The sequence below is a fragment of the Vulpes lagopus genome, chromosome 10 (assembly GCF_018345385.1).
Source record: "Vulpes lagopus strain Blue_001 chromosome 10, ASM1834538v1, whole genome shotgun sequence".
NCBI classification, from domain to species: Eukaryota; Metazoa; Chordata; class Mammalia; order Carnivora; family Canidae; genus Vulpes; species Vulpes lagopus.
Window position 1 is genome coordinate 76,632,846 of NC_054833.1, and position 21,799 is coordinate 76,654,644.

The 21,799-nt window shown below is 42.7% G+C and overlaps 1 protein-coding gene across 10 annotated transcripts in view; it reads right to left on the bottom strand.

Annotated features, from left to right (window-relative positions):
* FGGY (FGGY carbohydrate kinase domain containing) overlaps positions 1–21,799 on the bottom strand; it is a 412,479-nt gene that overhangs the window by 83,896 nt on the left and 306,784 nt on the right. For 9 of the 10 annotated variants that reach the window (XM_041771241.1, XM_041771246.1, XM_041771243.1 and 6 more), the window contains 3 exons: positions 19,569–19,716; positions 8,171–8,245; positions 2,298–2,418 (listed from right to left, as the gene is read on the bottom strand). In XM_041771241.1, coding sequence (XP_041627175.1) covers positions 2,298–2,418; positions 8,171–8,245; positions 19,569–19,716 — 344 coding nt within the window. The remainder of the gene's footprint in view (positions 1–2,297; positions 2,419–8,170; positions 8,246–19,568; positions 19,717–21,799) is intronic. The other variant, XM_041771237.1, reaches the window with a different exon arrangement.

Consider the following 21,799-nt stretch of genomic DNA (forward strand, 5'->3'; position numbering starts at 1 on the left):
TGCTGTGTACGTGCCTTTTACAGGAACAAATGCAAATGTGTTCTTTTCTCTGAGCTGGGTGAAGGAGAGGAAGAAGGCAGCTCTGCCTGGAATGCGAACTATTTTATCTGATGCATTAATGAGTTTAGCAGAACCCAAAGCATTTAAAGGCAGATGCACTTTGCCATCACTTGTCAGTCACAGCTTCCTAAAGCAGAGGAATTCCAGCCAAAGAAAAGGTCCCTTTGTCTGGAACTGTAACTGGTCTGCAGCCAGAGACAAAGGGTCCAGTTTCAATCGGAATCCAAATAACGATGAACGGCCTTTTCATTCAGCAGCCCTGGTTTCCAAAGCAGAACTTTCTGTGAAGTGCTGTACCCCTGCTTCTGAGTCAGCTCAGGGACATGAGGCCTAGCAGAGGACCCACTCTCATCAAGGCTTGAGCCACAGTGGCCTGTCAGGCCCCAGAGTCACCCACACCGCCCTGCTCCTGGGGGCCTATTTCCCATTCTTGAAGGGGATGTGATAGCCAAGGCAGATCTTATCCCTCTCCTGCATCCAGGTAGGAAGGCTTCCTGGCTATCAGAAGGCTGAAATTGGGAAGTGGCTCATAGATCACATTTTACATCTGAATCTTATCTGACTGGTGGACTTCTAGATGAAACCTGGTTATGGGTTTTCTCTTGGGGGAAATTACAAGGTAATTTGGGTTCCTTTTTTTAGGTCTGTCTTCTCTCTGCCTCAGAATGGTCTTTTGGGAAAGGAAGAATAATCATTACATGATTACAAATTACTCAGAAAAGCTAAGAGACCAGGGCGGGCAACACAGTGCAGGGGGTGCTGGGCCTAGATATTCCTGGGTCCCAGTCCAGGTGCTGCCCCTCCCCTCCTCCTTTGACTTTGGTCAGGCAATTGAACTGACCTCCCTGAGCCTTGGTTTCTTTGTCTGTAAGATGAGGTGCCAATTTCTACTCTTAGCAGTTTATAAGGTTAAATGTACACAGAGGGATTCCAGCAACCCACAGTGGGATCTTCGTTAATGATGGTAATATCTATACCTAACATCCCGATATATTTACCCATAGACTATGTGCCTTTTCCATACTGTCCTCTGGCTTGTGCCTCAGTTGACTTATCTCTAAGATGGGGATGAGTAATTTATTTAGTTGGATCTCACAAAGTGCAGGGGTTAACTATGCCCCAACATTTGGTAAAGCTCTTGTCTTCAGGGATCTACATCATCTGGAGGCAGTACAGGTAATATGATGAGGCAATGTCAAGGGCAAGGCCCTCGACTCACCCAGCCATCAGAGGAGGAATCCAGGGGATGGGAGACAGTAAGAGATCATGATGAAAAGACACCACTGAAGGGCCAACTCATGTCACGTTTGAGCTGGTGCTGTGGGTAGGGCCCAATCCCCTTCTGTTTCCTCTCTCTCTTCCTGCTGTGGTGCCTGGCCATGCCAGGGTGGGTCCCAGGGTGTCAGGAGACACCAGAGGAGAAAGGAGTGAGACGTATGAGGCCACTAGTTCCAGGGGAATGGAAGTCCAGGCTAGGCTCTGTAGTATCAGCAAGCCTCCTACCAGTGGGATCCCTTTCTTAAAGCCCAGGGATCTGCACCAGGGATCCTGCTCTGCTGTGCTCATATCACAAAGGGAGTAGCCCATGATGCTGGATTTTCTCTATCTGTGTCATGAGCTCTGAAAGAATCACAGGACCCTGGGATCTTAGGGCTCACATTCCTATCTGCAGCCAGACCCCTGTTCCCACAGTAGCTGGGCTCTGAATTCTTTCTTCAAAGACCGCTTCCCTGTCACTTCCTCCAGACCACTTGCCTTGCCCTGTCCCAGGTCCCAGCCAGGATGAGTTACCCCATTACGTTTCCCTAAAATTCTGTGCGTTTCTTACTCTAAGCTCTTGGGACACTACATTTGTACATCTGTTTGTCCTTTTCAATAGACTTAGAGATCTTTGGAGGCAGGAATCCTCTTTCTTCAATATTCCCCACAGGCGGGCATCAGAAGAGGTAGTTGGACTGTTTCATAAATGGTTAAATTACAACCTAGCCTTGCTGGTCTCTCTCATCTTATTTCCCAGGATCACTCAATAGTTGGATTCACAGAGAAGTCACCTTCTCCATCACGACTACAGACACTTCATAGTCATCTTAAGAAAAAAAACAAAACCTTTTAACCTAAATATTCATAATAACTTGGCACATCACCTGTATACCCTATTTCCAACCCTGCCCAGCTGTTAGCCAGGGACATTGGCTGCCACGCCCACGACAGCCTCCTCTCTTCCTCCCCACACTCACCTGTAATGTCCGCATGCATCTGCACAAAAAGTGGGTTCTTGCTCAGGCCTCCGCATAGGAAGAGAGTACTGATCGAGTGCCCTGCTGCCTCCATGGCCTCTATAATGAGGCGGGTCCCAAACTTGAAGGGAAAAGCAGAAGAGAACATCAGTATAGGAGCACAAGGAAACGCTATGGGACGTTTACTGTTTACCCAGCACCAGCCACCACGCCGAGAGCTTTACGCACACAGGCTCAGAGAGCTGAGGCTTGGAGAGATGAGGCTGCCTCTGATCACAATTAATTCCAACCTGGGTCTGTCTGACTCCAAACCTCTCTTAATTACTATCCCATTGGTTTCCATCAGTAAACAACTGACAATGTTAACACAGTTAATGTTAACAGAGTTCACCGACACAAATGTCTGCGGTATGTCCACTGTGGCCCTGGTCCTCTAGCCGGGGCTGGGGATGGAGGCACTGGCTGGTGGCCTCTGAGTCCATCTCTCTTCTATTTGTAGGAACTAAAGAGGTTTCTAAAGAGGTTTATTCTTTGAGAAAGGGCACCAATAAAATCAGCGGCAGAAACGTGGGAAGAGAGCTCTAACTGCATGAAGGCAAGAGCAAGACTTCAGACTGACAAAGGGCCAACCTGACCTTTGTTATCATCCGAAACCAGGTAGTGGTTCCCCAAGGATGCTTCTAGAGCCAGAGTCCATTCCAGTCAGTCCTTCACAGTCTGAGATGGCAGGGAAGTCACATGCTCTGGATTGCTCAGGGTTCCACCATATTTTCATTTCAGACCTTGTGTGCTGGTATCTTCCTAAATGTGCTATGCTCATCCTTGTCTTGCTAAGTTTTACCAAACTCCGTAAAAAAAAATCATTGATGCTTGAAGAAAGGACACTACCATAGGATCATCGTGGTGAATGTTAATGTGCAATTCATTAGTTTTAATTAGGATATGTAAACAGCTAAAAAAAAATCAGTTTCTTTGGAAGTTCGAAACTGAGAAGCTCACGAGTCCTAATTTTTTGGAGGGTCAGGATTAAAACCAAAAAGATGAACTGTGACATGACTTTAGGAGGCAGCCACGTGGCAATGGTTGAGAAAGGGGTTCTGGAGAGAAATGAGAGATGAATGGTTTTGTTTTGTTTTGTTTTTGTGGAGAAAGAGCCCTTGAGATGTTTAGAGAGTGACTGACTCTGAGGGATGACACAGTACAAGGTGTGCTCGAGAGGATGCGTTAAAGAAATAGAGAGAGAAGGTCAGGGAACCTAAGGAGGTCCTAAGGATCCAGGAGGCCACAGATGAGGCAGCCACCAAGAAGGAGGCGGAGTTGGGGCTGGAAAGAAGTTGAGAGACAATGTCATAGATTCTGTGACAGTATGAAGGTGTCGCTGGGAAGGCAGTACCCAAGGGTGTAGAGAAGGGGAGGAGGTAGTTTAGTGTGAGGGCAGGCTGTATTAGAGCTTAACCAAAGTGAAAGGAGAAGGTTGGGAAGCGGTCAGGACGTCCCCCTGACCACTGACCCCAGGGGATGGGATGTAGGGCAAGTGAAGCCTCTTTTGACCAGCAGTCTGGAGAGCTGTCTCTCCCATACCTGGGGGTGCCTCTGGAGAGGGAGTAGCTAGAAGGTGTTCTGGGGACAATGGGTCATGAAATCCTGAATGTTGTGTAGTAAATTATGAAAGACAGGGGCAGTTCGGGAGCAAAAGCACAGCAGTTCCAGCCCAGAGGCCTTCAGCTATTAGTGAATCTGGTAAGAATATGGATTAGGTAAAAACTTAGGCCTCCAAAAATAATCCACAGATGTAGTGTGTTAAAAAAAAATTAAAACATGTTGTACTGTATAAGGCCAGATCCTGCTTATTGCATGTGGCTGATTACCCCCAGATGTTCTTTCTTAAGCTTTTTGGGGGTCATGAACCCTCTTGAGAATATGATAAAACCTACTGACCTTTCCAGAAGACAGTCACTTAAAAAATAGTATTATAAATGATTTTGGGAGGTCTACAGATTGCCGTTACGTCCACCTGGATCATTCGCATCTGTGGACTCTGACACAGCCCAGTCTACTCGAGAGCATGATGAGTCTGTAGTAGCCAAGAGCATGGCTTTTGAATTCAAGAAATCCAGGACGGCATAAGGCATTTCACCTACTTCTTGAATCCAACCTGTATCAAATCTTTCTAAGACTCAATCCTCATTTTAAAAAAAGTAACAGGGATCCCTGGGTGGCGCAGCGGTTTGGCGCCTGCCTTTGGCCCAGGGCGCGATCCTGGAGACCCGGGATCGAATCCCACATCGGGCTACCGGTGCATGGAGCCTGCTTCTCCCTCCGCCTGTGTCTCTGCCTCTCTCTCTCTCTCTGTGACTATCATAAATAAATAAAAAATTAAAAAAAAAAAAAAAGTAACAGTAATACCATATTCCTGTGTTTGAACACTCTGAATTGTCAGAAATGTTAACATGCAAAAATAGTCTTAATGTGCTCTTAGATTTGATGAACTATTAATACCACGGTTGCTGCTGTAGACAGTGTATGTACAACACACACAAGAGTGCTGAGTACATGGAAGGGGTGTGGAAATGAGCGTTATTCTGGTTATTAGCTGTATTCTAGGCACTCTGCTATGCACTTTGATGTCATTTCTAATCTGTGGACAAACTCAAAAATTGCACCTTGTTATCCCCATGTAGGAATTACGGGATTTGCCTGAGGCAGTGCAGTCTGCATGGGGAAGGGGGCGGGGGACAGCTGCACGCACCACCCCCTCAAATGCATGGAAACACCATGCAAAATTGGGATTTCTGATACTTCTAAAACCACAGACCTGCGGCTCACGTGATTAGCAGGCCAGAGTGGAGAGTAACACAAAGCACATTCCCTTGGGAAAAGGCAAAAAAGTATCAGAACAAGAGGCACTCCCTTGGGAGGGGCTGTGACAGCCTGCCTGCCCCCCATGTGGCATTGTTGGCTGGAATTTCCCACTAGGGTTGGCAGGGCATTCCCTTTCGGGTGTCCTAGGCTCCACTCTGTGAAACATTCCACCCTCCTTAAATGCCCTGCCACAGGGCTTTGTGCTAAAATGATTTTGTGCTCACCTTTCTGGAAAAAATGTTTTCACAGAGAAATTTAAATTAAAATTGGGCTCTTCCACTGGGAATGTACAGAACCAAATGCAAATCGAGAGACTTCAAATGCAAATAGTACTTTTTAAGGGTCTATTCTGAAAGGAAACTACAGATGAACAGGCTATGGATAAACTGGTTGTTTGACAAGTCTTTCAATTAAGTGTGATCGAGAGAGAATTTTACTTCGTGGAGAGTTTCGCACAGTCCCAAGTTAACTTCATTACAATATCTCTTTCACTCTATTCCTGCAAAATACCAACCACAGATATCCCTATAGAGAGCAATTTGTTTAACTTTAACCTATTCATAACGAGTAGATGCTAGGGCAATATTCAGAGCCAATGAAACAAAAAAAAATTTTTTTTTCAAGTTAAACATCATGGGAAAATATCTGTGATCAGGCGACTTCATTAAAATGCACATTTCTGCCTCAAATATCAGCATACCCTCGTACCTTTGCAAAACAAGTTGAACTCCTCACAACTCAACTGACCCCACAATAAAGCCTTGTCGAAAGATGGGTCTTAAATTTCCTTCCCTCCATGGTATTATAAAGGTCATTAAGACAATGGACAGAACAAATATGACAGCTTTTAATACATGTACAACCCATTAAATACAAGAGTGATTTTCCAAGTGGTGGTATTTGGGAACATGGAGCTTGGCTCCACCCAGCCCGTGTTCCGTTTAACCTCATTTATATATTTTTGGACTCTTGCTGCAATGTTCTTACCAGGAAGGGGGCCTCTGTGAGGCAATCCCGGCCCAAATAACAGTGTTTGCTGAGATGTGTAAAATAACAACTGGTCTTGGAAATGCCTGAAAGCTTACTTCGTCCATATAGCTTTTACAAACATTTTGAAGAAAAATGCAGGTTGGTGGAGTGGAAGAGCAGAAGACTGGGAGTGAGAAAGGCAGTTCTCAGACAGGCTCAAGGTCTGACTCTACCACACACTAGCTATCTGACCTTGCAAGGTGGTTTTCCCTCTGTCTGGATAATAAGGACAATCCCTCCTACTTACAGGGTGACTCCCCTAAGCCACGGTGGGTAGGTACTCTGGTGCCTGGCACAGCAAGTGAATGTCAACGAAAGTTCTGCCTCTTAATGTGTACTCAGAGGATGAGCATCGCATAGCTCCGATTTTCTATTTCGATGCATCCATTTCATTCCACTCTAAGGCTTTTCACACAATAGCACTGGCAATTCGAAAAGGAAAGTTCCTCAATACTTCATACGTCTACTTTTATTCCAGAAAGCCATGGCTTCCAATCCCAGCTCTGTCACTTAGGAGCTATATGAAGTTGAGCAGGTTAATGAACCTTGCCAAGGTGTAGGTTTCTAATGTGTGGAAGGGGGATGCTAACATCTAACTCATATTAGGTTAAGTCATGTAATATTTGTAAATATTTAGCACAGTGCCTAGCACATAACATCCCAAAACTACATTATTTATCATTGTCACCATTATTACTATAAAACAGGATCACTAAGGAATTGTCTTTACTACTGATGCACATTATTCTCCTCCATATTCATTTTACTATTCACTCCCTCCATTGTGAGAGATGTCAGAATGATCTGTTTTTGACAAAGCTCCGATAAATAATGCTGGCTGATTGATTTCACTGAACTGGCTAAGCTGTTAAATTGATGACAGTTGCTTCAGGAAGATAAGAGTCAAACTGGTATGTAAACTACAAGGACTGTTTGATCTAATCAAGTTGGCCTATTCTATGTAAGACTATACTTTCCCTTAGTGGTTGGGAAGCTCTGCTCTCTTATCATATCTACATGGCACCTGACAAAAGGGAACATAAGAAAAGCACCTCTCTTAGTGATATGGGTATACGAAAAATGTATGTAGTTCTATTATTTGAAGGAGTAAGATTATGGAAGTGGTATATGGAGAAACAAAAGAACAATGGCATATAAACATGTCCACGTACCATTATCATAAAAACTTTCTGTGTCTCTGAAAAATAAATCTTGAATCAGAATTTAGTGAACTGATTTTTCCTTTCGGTTGGTCCATATTCTCTTACCAGAGTGACTAAGTTTCACTTAATTAACTGTAATTTTGGGATTCCTCCCAGTTCTAAAGCCTGGAAAGCTAGGACCCACTCGTCCAAAACTTCCTAACATACACAGATACAATCTTCTGTAGCCCATTTCTGGATCACCTCTGGAGAATAAGATTCCTTAGATGGCGATGGTTAAGCTTCCAGGATTTTGTTTTTATTTTGGATTGATCTGCAGTGTAGGAGTTCCTAATGCTTTAAATTCTCCCCTCCTTCTCTCCCTAATCATCCAAACCTCTCATTGAAGCAGCTAATTATCTCAAAACAAACACTAAGGATGCTTACTATTTAAGGAGCCCTATAATGAATCCTTTTGCGAAGTGAACAATATCGTATGTTTTATAAGTTTGTACATTCTTAACATCAGCTTTTCTTAATGCAAGTATAAATGGCATCTGCTTCTACTTAATTGAACTTGGAAGACAAATTAAATGACAAGTATGATGTTCAAAGACCCGAACTCCTTTCAGCTTTTCAGCTACACGAGGTGATTAGTAAAGCAGGTGAAGACCTTCTTCAAGATTTCCTTCCGAAAAGACACGCATCTCTTGCTGGCAAGCTCCCTTTTAATTAACAATCTCTGTCACAAAAGCACATGATGTATCTTGGAGGAACATGTGGCCTAACGTTTATTGATAGCCCTAAGTCTCTTTAAAAAATGGCATTAAAGTGTCTTACAGCAATGGCTTGAACTGTGGCCAGGTAGAGAATGGCAAGATCATCGAGGTCCTGAGACAGTTTCAACCCGGTGACCTGTAGGGATGAAGAAAAGAAAAGAAAGAGATGGCCAAAAGGAGCTGCCATGGATAGAGATAGTTCCCATGAAACACGTTCAGATGTGTTTTCTTGCCCAAACAAGTTCATATGCAAATCCCCTTTTTGTGAGCTGAACGTGAAATGACTACCAAATTGTTTAATCTCCAGACCTGGGAAAAACTATCATTTCTTCTCCAAGAGAAAGTGCCCTGCCTTGTATTAAACAAACAAAACAAGACAAAGCAAAACAAATACTATACAGAGATGGTGTTTGATACTCCTTACCATGGCATTAAATGCCTTTCTTTGTCTCTAAAAAAATGTTCTTTTATTACAAACACCCATTTTCTTTGGCTTACGGGAATCAACACGGAGCAGCGGCTTCTAGTAAAAGATGATCTTATTCAGAGTTTTGCCGTTGTCAGAATTCAGTGTAACAGCATCCAGGGGGTACTCAGGGTAAAATAATATGTCTCCTATAAATGTTATACCTACTAGGGGATAATTTACAATCTGTGGTTTGCAAGGGAATCCCATTAAAGTCAATCGGAACCACATGCTTCTATGGAGTATGTCAATTTCTGAGAGATTCCAGAACTGAACAGGATGCTGAATTTGGATGCCTTCAAGACCTGTTCACAGTCATTCCCTCACATCTCCCATCTGTTAATGTCTCCTCTTGGGGCATTTCTAGAGGGTGAAGAGCTGCTGGGTTCTTCAAACCTACTCCGACTTTTGTGAGCATCCATACCAGAGTTTACTTTGTATTTTCACATTACAATTTCTATTAATATACGTTTACTCAGAGACTACAGGGGTATGATCCTGAGTGCAATGAGGTGGTTACACGCAGCCTGCATCAAAAGAGGGGAGCTGAGGGGTCTCCCCAGGTCCTTTCCCTTCGTCTCTTTGGTCCCATTTCATTACCCTCTCCAGACTGCACCCTGAGCCATGACGAAGGGGCGTGTTGGCCTATTGCAGGGCACAGACACCATTCCGTTGCCCAGACCAGAGGACCCGTCAGCGTTCTTCCTCTACTTTTCCCTTCTTCCCGTTTACACAGTCTCCAAATTTTGTCCATTAGCTCCCCCAAATCTGTTGTGAATCCATCCCTTCTCTTCATCTTGTCACTCACTTCCTCAATCCAGACCACTGTTAGGTCCTCGTGTGCTGAAAGAGCCCCTTTTCTTTTCTTTTTTTTTTTATTTATTTATGATAGTCACAGAGAGACAGAGAGAGAGGCAGAGACACAGGCAGAGGGAGAAACAGGCTCCATGCAGCGGGAGCCTGATGTGGGATTCGATCCGGGTCTCCAGGATCGCGCCCTGGGCCAAAGGCAAGCGCCAAACCACTGCGCCACCCAGGGATCCCAAGAGCCCCTTTTCTAATGGTGCTCTCCACCAGTGAGAAGGTCAGGATGTGACAGAGGAGCAGATACCATGTGAGGGTTGAATGGTTCCATCAATAAGAGGAAGTGGGAAGAAAGCATAAGTGGAAGCAGTGTGTCTATAGAAGATGTGCAAGTACCTAGTTTGAATGTTTGGGCAAGACAGTGAAATGTGGGGGGAAACCCCATGGGAGAGTTGCACTGGTAAGCATATTTTATTAATTTTGCTATTGTGTAATGGGGATAACTGTAAGAGAAAACACTTAAAATTGATATTTAGAGATGTGGTGGATATGGTGGTCACAGAAACTACAATTGATAGCAAACTAGAATTGATAACTTCAACATCCTCGATAGTGGTTATAAAATGCTTATGTAAATCCTAGGTTTTTTGAGCTTGGAAGAGAAGTGTAGGGGAATGGTAAGATGACAAGCTATGGAGGAAGACACTGAAGTTCAGATTTTGACATTCTTCCAACAACTGGCTGCACGATGGTGTGAGTTTTATGGACCTGTTTCAGCCTCAATTTTTTTCATTTATGAAATAGGAATAATGATACCTCAAGGAATTTCTGTAAAGATTAAATATAATTTGCAAAATGTTTTACTTTTTTAGGAAGCTATACCGAGTCTATAAGAGCTAAACCCTTATAGTGGCAACTATATGAGCATAGGTGGCAATTCATGTTGATTTTCCTTTCCTTTCCCTTAATAAATGTTCATTCTCCTTCTCTTAAATGCATGAAGGGTTCAATTCCATTCATTAATTGGAATATGGGAATTAAGTGTCTCCAACATGGTATGGGTACCCCCAGGGTATTAATGAGGGACACTGAAGATTATATATACACACACACATATATATACACACACACAGCAGGTAAACAGGGCAGAATGTATGTTGACCATCAGTGTCAGGATCACAATGTCAAATATAAGAACAACAAGACTGTGGTGAAGCAAAATGATGAATGTCTCAGGAATAGGAAGCGCTGGGGGGCAGGAAGAAGGTGTCTCACTTGCAAGCACTCCTTAGAGAAGCCTTAGTCCTTATCAACATACACACTCTCATTCACTCTGTAAATAGGAAAGACAGATGATTTTACCCTAGACTTCACCTTAAATCTGGCTGCCACTCAGTAGCTGTGAGAGCTTGGGCATGTCTCTAGTCTATTCCTGGGATCCTAGCTGAATGCAGATTTCCTGAGCTCCAACTCCAAATGTATTGGATCTTTGTTGTAGGTCCAGCAATTTGCATTTAAGCAAGGTCCTAACACACAATAAATTGTGGAAATACTTGTCCTTAACCTTGGCATTATGGATCACAGGTTGATAGGTCCTAAAATAGTTGAAATTAATTTTTTAAATGTAGTAGTAACTCAGCTATTTTTTTCCTCCTTAGCTGTTAAAGGAATTAGTTATATTTGTCAGTAAGAAAAAAAAAAAAAAAGCTTAGAGAAAAAAAATCTCAAGGCGTCTCTAAAGATCACAAAAGATAAGAAAACAAGATCCCCAGCACTGAGACTTTCTAGGCCCATCAGAGCTTGATGGGGTATCCAATGCTTAAGGGAATTGGTTGAAAGCTTTCCAGAACACAAAGGAACAGCAAAAATACTGTTTGCTCAGACAATAATGCAGGCAGAGCTGATGGACACACAGCAAGGAAATGAGGAGGATCAGAGAACAACCTATAGAAAACCTCTGGAGAGAGGACAGAAATTGAAGAACAGGTCTGAAATAATCAGCAGCCTAGAAGAGAAAGGGAACAAATTTCCCCGAGGTTTCAGGAAGTACCAGAAATCAAGGCTGACACTTGGCATTGCCTAAAACTCACCCAGATTTGGGAAATGCAGATAAATGTGTGAACACAGTGTGGTGAATGAACTCTAAAGATGTTCCCTCAAGATTCCTGTCCCCCAGTTACTCAAACAAATACCAATCTAGGCATTGCTGTAAAAGGACTTTGCAGATGGAATCAGTTCCTAGCCAGGTGACCTTAAAATATAAAGATTATCATGGATTATCCAATAGATACCCAGTGTAATCACATGAGCCCTTACAAGCAGCGGCAGAAGGCAGAAAAGTCAATCAAGCAATCCAGTAAAAGGCAGGAGAAATGCAGAAATGGAAACCAGAGAGATTCAAGGTATAAGAAGAACATGGTCTGCCATTGGTGGCTTCTAAGATGGAAGAAGGGGGGGCGGCGCACTGAGTCATGAAATGCAGGTGGCCTCCAGGAGCAGAGGACCCCTGCCTAACAACTAGCTAGAGAATAGGGACCTCAGTCCTACAACTGCATGGAGCTCAATTTGGCCAAAAATTTGAATGGATTTGGTAGATTATTCCTAGAGTCTCCAGATAAGAGCCCTTGTTCTGGTCTTACAAAAACTGAAGCAGAGAAACCAGCTGAGCCAGCCTGGGCTTCTGACCTGCAGAACTGTGAGATAATAAATTTAAGCCTCTCAGTTTGTGGTAATTTATTAAAGCAGCAACAGACAATCAAGAAACTCACGATGAGTAGACTGACATTCTCCCTCATGACTTTATTCTATTGGTGAACCGCACATGATAAGCTAGTCATTTGCTATTCCCCAGATGTAATAGTCACTTCTCATCTTTGTTCCCCTTCTGATGCTCTAAATTCTAAGTCATTTTAATGTCCTCAGTGTTCCAGTATCCCAAAGCTGCTCTGGTCAACTGTACTGGCCCCTCGTTGGTGTCACCCAACCTGTCTTGATTTACACAAACTTGGATCCCATCTTTGGTCCCCCAGCCTTAGATCTTTCCCATTATTTATCTGTTGGGTCCTCCCAGCAGATTTCTACCTGATTCATTCTTCAGTCTTTTATCATGCCTTACTACCCTGGGAAGGACTCCTGTTTATAATCCATATTCCTCCTGCCGTCTCCTCTGGGTTTTACTTGTTGATTGGTATATTTAAATAGGGAAGATAGAAAGCACTAAGAAAATAAAGTCTGAATCTGAAATAATTTAAAAAATCAGTAAAATGAGGGGAAAATATGGTAGACATACTGAAACAGAATTGGAGCATGAAAACACAAAAACCCATTTTTTCTTAAAAATTTTTTTTTCCTCCCAAAGGATGTCAGTGACCTCAGTTTGAACTGACTAGGTTCTAATACTTCTGTTTATTCCGCCTCTGGGCAAACAACTTTGACTCTCAGAGCCTTAGTTTCTTCACCCTTTTAAATGGAACAACAACATTGTCAGGCAGGATTACTGAAAAAGTTAGTGAAGAGGCATGTAAAGCATCTATCATGGTGCCTGACACAATGCAGTTCCAGGAAAAAAAAAAAAATGATGTCTATTACAAAATAAAATACCAGCTTCTAAATTAGTTGCTTCAATAAGAAAACACATTACGGGAAAACCAGCTAAATGATACTTAGGATGCTAAACTTTGCTATAGGTCTCAATTTGTCATAGGCAAAAATAATATGTGAAAAACAGTGAAATGAAACAGCATTAAGTTTTAACAAAATCATCAACAAACTGGTGTCAAAGAGTCTTCGCAAGCCTGATAAATTTATTAGTCAAAAGCTGCTTGATTTAGCTCATGAGCTTCCAGCTATGTCATCCATCTCTCCATTCGAGGAAGCCACTGAGATACAAAATTCCTACCACACTGGCTGTTTTGTACATCAACACTTGATGGGATGAGCACTGGGTGTTATACTATATGTTGGCAACCTTCTACTGAGCTCTTGCAAATACTCATCTGAGTTGCCGACTCCATCGACATCTGACTCTGTTTAGTAATGCCCATCTCTAGCTGGGGTTCAGTCCTCTGGGAACTGGCTAAGATCTTGTAATGCTTCTTTCCTGACTCCCTCCTAGTTTTTCATATGCACACTTGCTCTGGGCTTGCTTTGAAGAGCCGTTGGAGCAGCACTCAACCTCCCCAGCAGTTTGAGCAGCATATGGCCTTATGTTAGAAATCACAGCTCTTCAAAGAACCAGAAAATAACTTTCTGTTCTGGGTAGCACTGTGCTTGCAATATGAAGCAGAGAAAACACATTTCAACCACTGGTGAACATGGTGTTTTCATGGCCTGATATGCCTGAGGTCACCTGCACCTGTGATTAAATTTGATTAATTTACTTCTTGGATATTTCAAGAACAAAGAGGTGGTATTAATTCGAGAATAGAAACTGGTCATATATACAAGAAGGCCAGAACTCTTTCAAAATTCCTACCACACTGGCTGTTCTGTACATCAACACTTGATGGGATGAGCACTGGGTGTTATACTATATGTTGGCAAATTGAATTTAAATAAAAAATTTAAAAAATGTAGGGTACATCAAATTTGGGTTTCCTGTTGTGTTGAAAGACTTGAGGGCCAAGGACTTCCATAGAAAGACTAAGCTCCATACTTGTATGAAACGTGGTTTATGATGGACCAAGTGATTGTTTAGCTTCACCAGCTGGTTGTTCACGGCTGATGACCTCCACGGCTGGTGAGTCCAGCTGGTCCTCAGACTAAGGCGGATGGCTCAGGACTGGCTGCTCAGCGTTCAGACTGAGAATTCTCACTTAGAATCCTAGTCATCTTCTACCAAGCAAACACGGGCCACTAAGCAGAAGCTACAGTCTCAAAAGTATTTGCTGTTGTTTGTCTGTCTACGATGTGACAGTCTCCCCATTTGATCTGACAATGACCCTGCAAGGAATCCTGTGCTGGTTCTGCTTGTGAATGAGCAGACTGACCTCACAGCTCTAACCTCAGAGGTCACTATCTTCAGGGCAGGATGCAAATACAAATCTGACTTCAAACCCCGGGCTCTCTTCAATGTTTCACAGTGGTAAAAACTATTCAACCAATCGTTCCAAATAAAAACAATCACCAAAAAAGTATCTGCAACAGGCAACCGTTCTTGGTGAGTATTTGGCTTTATCCTTCTTTATGCATGACCATGCCATGCTTCTTTAAGAGTAAGCATTTTTTCTTTTGTTTTGCTTTTAAAGAACCTAGAGTTACCAGTGTTAAATGTTTTGATGCTGATTACTATGACCTGAGCTTCTGCTTCCTTTACACATCACGTGCACGGCCCTTACCTAATTCATCAAGCGTAAAGGAGAACTATTTACGTAGGTGGCTACTTGGTCCAGGCGTACTATTAAGTTGCCCACCCCCTAAACTCCACCTCTTTCTAGCCCAGAGCCACAGGCCAATACTGCATCACCAAAGGAGAGTGAAGCAGCAAGATACATGGAAAGGAGCCAAGTGTCACCAGAACAGAAGATGATGCTCTCATGCATCATGGAAAGATTCCTGGGTGATGCCCTGTTCCTACTTCTGAGGGCAGGCACCCCTAAAGCAGAAGGGTTTAGAGCAAGGTCAAACCAGGAGTGGTGATTACTTTGTTATCTGAGTCAGTGAGGGTGGAAGGAAATAAGAACCATTACTGAGGACAGCGAGCTCAGAGCTTAAATCCAAGGGCCAGGGTAGGGACAAACACGGCAGAAAGAGTGAGAAGTCTGGATTTCAGGGGAGCGAGCATTAGGCTGTGAAGTGTGCTTGGGTACCACACCATGCATGAGATGGCTGTTAGGACTCCTGTCTTACAGTCCTCAGCGCATGGAGTGAGGTCTGGAGGAGTGAGTTAAGGCAGCCTTGTGGGGGTGTGCATACTGGAGGTCAGGATTCACATTTTTATTTAAGCTCCTCATTTCTTGGCATTGTGACCTTGGGCAGATCACGGTTCATTCCTCCCTTGACAAATAAAGACTGAAACATATTGCTTAGCCATAAGGCAATTATTTGAGGCCGGTCTTTGACCTAAACGCTGTTGAAATTGAAAAAGTGAACAGGCCACAGGTAGCCTCTATCCTCAAAATGTTTTTCTAATAAATGTAAAATATATGCTATGTACGATAGTGCAGATCTTATTTTCTCCCATAAAAATGGTTTTTTATTGCCTTCAATGTATGTTTTAATTCTGCTAGTGTATTTTTAATTGCCTTATCATTTCCTTTTTCTTCCCATTCCACTGCCTTTCCATCTGAGCTCATTTTTCCTCCACTAAGTTTCTGTCCTATTTCAGAGATGTTCCCTTCAAAAAACAAAACAAAACAAAGCAAAGCAAAACAAAACAAAACAAAAACCCTACTGAATATGCCAAAGAGGTTTTAATATTTTCTTTCAGTTTCAGTAGTAAATAATTCTTTGAGAAGCCTTTCCCTAAGTATTCCAATGGCACTCTTTTTGCTTTGTATGCAACCCGTTTTTCCTAATGGACTCACTTTATTATTTTTTTATTCATTCTAACTAGAGAGCTATACATATTCAGTGTTTCCCAGCAGACTGTACACATGATTTACTCTCTGCCCCACTCACTGCAATTTGGATGGGCCTCTTCAGATCTATAGCTGGCAGTTCCCAGAGTCCAGCAATTTTTATTTTGGGTCGCTTTGGTGGCCTCACCACTGCCCAGTTTTCTAACCCCAGAACTTACAGCAGACACATGCACCTATACCCCTCCTCCAAATTCACAGTGTTTCCTATTTATCTCTCAATAACAGAGTTTTATTCAGGATCCTCAGAATGTAGGACATCACCAGTCATCCCAAATCAGACTTCATGCCCAGTTGGCTTCTTGGGTTGGCAGTTTTCTGATGGACTGAACTGTAAAGGAAGATAAGGTCTGGGTTGTGGGAGAGTTCTGGAAAGTTAAACTCACTAGCTGCTTCCAAAAAACCAAAACACCCTAAAACCACTGGCAGCAGAATAGAGGGAAGACTGTCCTGTTCTTAGGCTTAAAGGGATCTTGCATTATTCAGCTAAGGAGCAAAAAGGTGGAAAGGCCTGAATTCTGCAAGGCTAGAGGTTCACTTTGTTCATATGTCATAGATTTATTCAGCAAGTTCCAGTTAGTCTTTTAGATTCTGGAAAAATCTTCCCAGATTCTCTCTGAGACTGTCAATTCTAGTGTCACTAGTTCAATGACATGTAAAATTTCAAAGTCAGCATGGGTTTATGCTTTTCTTTTTTTGCATCTTCACATGTATTTTCAAATAAAGTAGAGGAAGGCAATGTCTTCATAATTGTGATAAAGTGGGAGCCTCTTAGCTTCATTTACCTATACACTAATATTGGTATTTTCTTTATAGATTTACTTATTTATTTGGGGGAGGGGAGGGGCAGCGGGAGATGTAGATAGAATTTTAAGCAGCCTGCACCAAGCATAGAACCTAACACGGGGCTCAATCCCATGGCCCTGAGGTCACAACTTGAGCAGAAACCAAGAATCAAATGCTTTAACTGCTTTAACTGCCTGTGCCACCCAGGCGCCCTGATGTTAATATTGGTATTAAATACTTCTCATATGGATAGTAAGAGTAGCAATTAATCCATTTAATATTAGCAAGTTATTCATAGGTATGTTTTTAAAGCAGTACATGATTTCTTCCTTATGTCCATGTTGATCATCAGTTAAGTACATATTAACTATTTAGATGCCCAGAGAAATGTTTCAGGAGCCAAAAGAAGAAATCATATGTGTTTCTTTCCCTACTGAGAATATCATGACAATTCCATGCTAAATAGACATTTTATCAAGCACTTGCCTCTCCTCCCTTGAAACGTGCTCCATGAATATAGGAATTGTACCTTACTCCATCGTAGAAGTGGTTGGCACTTCTAAGTAAGAAATAAGTATTGACTGGACATGACAATAGAGATTTTTAGGGTGATTGGTCTGCTGTTATCTGAAATTAATTGAGGGAGAGAAATATTAGGAGAAAATATTAGCCCAGAATTTCTTTCCCTCTATCTTATCAAGGTCTCCTTCTCCTTCCAGTGTGGTGATGTAAACTCACAGAGTGGCAGCTATTCCAATGAAAATCCAACCCAAGAACAGTTACAAAGAGAAGTCATTGCTAAGAAATATCATGTGACATATGAGGTATGTTTATTAAACAATAAAACTTTAAAAAAAAAAAACTTTTTAAAAAACTAAACAAACTAGGATTTTCTGATATAACTGGGGACATGTCTCCATGCAAGTAGTCTTCTTTGGTGAGTATCTGCTTAGCTGTATTTATTATAATGAGGCAGGTATTCTTCAAAACCCTCCATTGACTCCTTTGGGATTACATTCTGGATTTAGGTTATCTTTTTTTTTTTTTTTAAAAAAGACTTTATTTATTTATTTGACAGAGAGAGAGAACATAACCAGGGTGAATGGGAGCGGGAGAAGTAGGCTCCCTGCTGGGTGGGGAGCCCCATAGGGAACTTGATCCCAGGACTCTGGGATCATGACCTGAGCCAAAGGCAGATGTTTAACCAACTGAGCCACCCAGGTGCCCCTGGTTTAACTTTATAAGAATATCCTTATGATGGTACTTCCTCAGTCTCTGGATGTCAGGCTTGGTTTTAAGAAACAGACAAAAGCCACTGGGAAACATGGGTCTTGCCACACTGGGTCTGACAGAAGTTGGCAAGAGAGGGCCCCCAGGGAAGAACTCCAGACCCATGAGCATTTCACGACATAGCCCTGCTTTGTTCTGGGGTCATTTTATGAACTGGTCATGCTTCTTAACATCTTTCACATTTTAAAGGTCCACTATATTTGGTTTCAGATATTTGTCTTCAGTTAAGACTCTCGCTTTTGTATCCATACAAAATGTGCTCTTCCCCAGCCTCTGTTTGTACCCAGAGAGCCAGTTATCTGCAAGTACAGCTTTCTGGCCGCAGCCTGTGGCCACATGGCCCTCTCCCGACATTCCTCTTCTGCTTCCACGAGCCAAGTAAGGAGGCCAAGCTCATTATCTGTTGTATGGGCACGCTTCATGGACTCCAGACAGACATAACTTATGCTATGTCCAATTTTCTTTTCTTTTCTCGTGACTCCTTTTTATTAGCACAAGTTGATTATGTCAAGTAGGTAATGAAAATAAAGATCAGGTCTTCCCGTTGGCATCATAAAAATATTTAAAAACAGTCTCAATAAAATTAATCACAAAACCATAGAATTTGGGGTCTTGCAGCTCTTTAAGCCAGCAGCCCACGCCACCATCACGCAGCATAAACCCTGATTTGCTCACAGCCTCCATTCTGATCTCCCCACCTCCACTCACAGCGCACTCTGTTTCTCAAATTTTTCACATCTTCCTAGATTCTGAATTCCTGGCTTACTTTCTTCTTATTTGTGGCCCCCCTTGGCCTCTGAAGCTTGGTTCTATTTCTCTAGTTTGAACATGCTTCCTCCAACCTCAAAGATGATTCTCAGTGGCTATACTACTTAATCTTGCCTGGCCACCAGAGTGTCCCATCCTAGCTTAGGTGGCTATGAAGGCTGCCACAAGTTCATTCTGGCCCCTCCAGGAGCGCCCAGAATCTTAAGCACCACCAGTGACCCTAAGGGTCACCAGCAGCTCAATGTATCCACCGACGTAAGTTACTAATTTTATTTTACTTTGAGCAAAGTTTAATCTGAATCCTAATAATATTAACATGCACTCTGAACAGCTCTGACTCAGAGCCTGAGCAGACATGTGGTTGTGGCAATCAAGACCATGGGTGGTAATATTTACCACTTATTTACCGGGTGGCCTGGGGATAGAGACAGAAAACATGACTCTGCAAAGTGATGTAAATAAAAAATCACACAGGCAGGGGCTCATGACTTCTAGCTGCTCCACAGGACAAAGAGGCAGCAGTAGCTAAATCTAAGAAATAGTGCTTTTAACGCTTTCAAGGTTGGCTCAGAAACAATGAGAACTTTCAGCAGCTCATCCTGGGGAGCGGCAAGAGCCTTCACAACAGCAATGCATCTGCAAAAAGCCTGTGCGCCCTTGGCCTGTCTTGTTTATTTTTCCTCTTTTCCTTTCCCCTCACTTTGCTTCTTCCAAACTCTGTAGCCCTTTGGCCCGCCTTCACCTTCGTGCAAGGACTGGCTGTTACTTACCATGCCCTTCAGTGTCAGATCTGCTAAGGGAGACCGGTTGCCATGGAAATCTGGCCAAACATGTAAATCAACAGTGAGAAAACCCACAGGCCGAGCCTTCTTAATCAGATCCAGGTGACTGTTCAAATATGCATATACACTCTGGCATCTGGAAGAGAAGTTGATTTTGTTTTTAAAAGGGGGGTGTAGGGTCGGGAAGCAAACTGTTCTACAGAAAGAAACGATTTGTACTTCCATATCAGATCCAGAAAGAGAGCAGAGTCCCTAGTTTCAGCAAAGAAACTACCCAAAACCACAGGAACCAGCATACTATGCTCTCTGATCATGCTGTGCCATCACCCAGAGTAGGTAGCATGTCCCGCTGCAAAGTGGAAAGGCTTGGAATCAGAAGACCAGGTCCAGGAGTGGCTTTACCCCTAGAAAGATGTGTAACCATGAGAAAGTTATTCAAACGTTCTGACCCTCTTTCTTTGCATCTGTAAAAACAGATATCATAATCCCTGTCCAACTTACCTCATAGGGTTATTGTGAAGATCAAAGGAGACTATATATGTGAAGAGAGCATATTTTGTAAACTGTACAATACTGTACATGTGTAAAGGATTTTTAAAAATCAGTATTCCTAATTGTAACAATAATGATGAGGTGACAGATATAAAGGTAAGTTCCTGGACTTGGGATGGGAGTTGGCTAAAGGAAGTAATGGGACAGAGGAATGCAGTTAGATCAGGAATGAGGAGATTTGATTTCCAACCCCAATGTATCAAATGGCATCACATTTGTTCTTTCTCCTTTCTAAGGCTCTGTCTCTTTGGGTGCAGAATGAAGGAGTCACACCACCTCTCTGTTTTCAGTGTTTGTGTGAGAGGGAGATAGGAGGGGACTGGGAACCAAGGTAGTCCTGGGCTCATGTGTGGATTCTACTCATCCTAGCTGGGTGACATGGGCCAGTGACTTACGCTCTCTGAACTTCAGTTATCCCATACATAAAATGGGCATCATGATAGCTATCTTACTGAGCTAAATCTTACTGCAGGGCACAGAGACTGAAGTTGGTCACCTTTCCCCTCTTTAAATGTACTTCTGTCTCAAAGTCTTGAACCAATGATTCTAAAGAAAGTGAGTTTATCAGAGGGTGGCTTCCATGCTACTTCTCACTGGTGGCCTCGGGAAGATAGCTTTAAAGGTTAAAAGCACGGCCTGAACAGTGGCAGGAAAAAAAGTATAGGGAATTAACGTCCAAGGGACATTAATATCTCCGATATTAACCTAACATGATATTATTTGCATTTCACAAATGCTTTAGGACTGCAGCTCGAACATTTCTGGTTCCAGTTTTGTGACACTGTGAATGTTCCCTTGGAGCCCATGAAGTTCCCGAAAGTTTCCTAATTTAAGCTTAAAAAAAGAAGCAAACAGGTAGAACAGTGGTTTTCAAATTATTTTGTTAAATAAAAACTGTATGTGGAGCTCCAGGACAGAAAAGACAGGAGAAAAAACTGGTCTATGTAAGTGCAGAAGTGAGTGCACAAGTCAGCCTCTGTGTGTGTGCACCAGCGGGTGCGTGAGTGCCTGTGTGTGTGCGAAGGTATGCTGGGTGGAGGCAATCTATTTGCTTCTTGCCATGACACCTCATTTCCATCTGTAAAAATCTTCTGCCTTGGATCCTACTTGAAGGATAATAATACTGCTGGAAAAAGGCTCACTGGCCACAGCAACATCAGCAGCCATGCCCCACCCAACAGCACACCAGGCCCTCAATCCAGCTCAGTGAGCCAATAGCACCCCTTTACAGAATACCAATAACACCCCTTTACAGAAGATGCTCAGAGATGTGAAGACACGAGAGTGAGGCCGAATTTAAATAACCCTATCTCTGTGTGATCCCGAAGCCATGTGCCTTCTGGAACCCAGGTCTGAAATGACTTGTCGGGCCCACATTCAAACTGTTTTTTAGCACGATTCTATTCTATGACAATGTTGGGAAAGGGTCCTGGAGGCCTCTGTGGAAGGCAGGCCCAGAGCCTTACACCTGGGGAGAATATGATCACATTCTGTTTTTCTACTTCCCAGTTCTCTCCACTCATGGTCCAACAGGAACCCCATTGACAATAAAAGCCACAGAAATGTCCTTCCAAGCCAGAAATCAAGAGTGATTTCTTGATTCTAGCAAAATCCCATTTCTGAATACCATCGCTGCACTTAAAGGGATATATATATATATTTTAAAG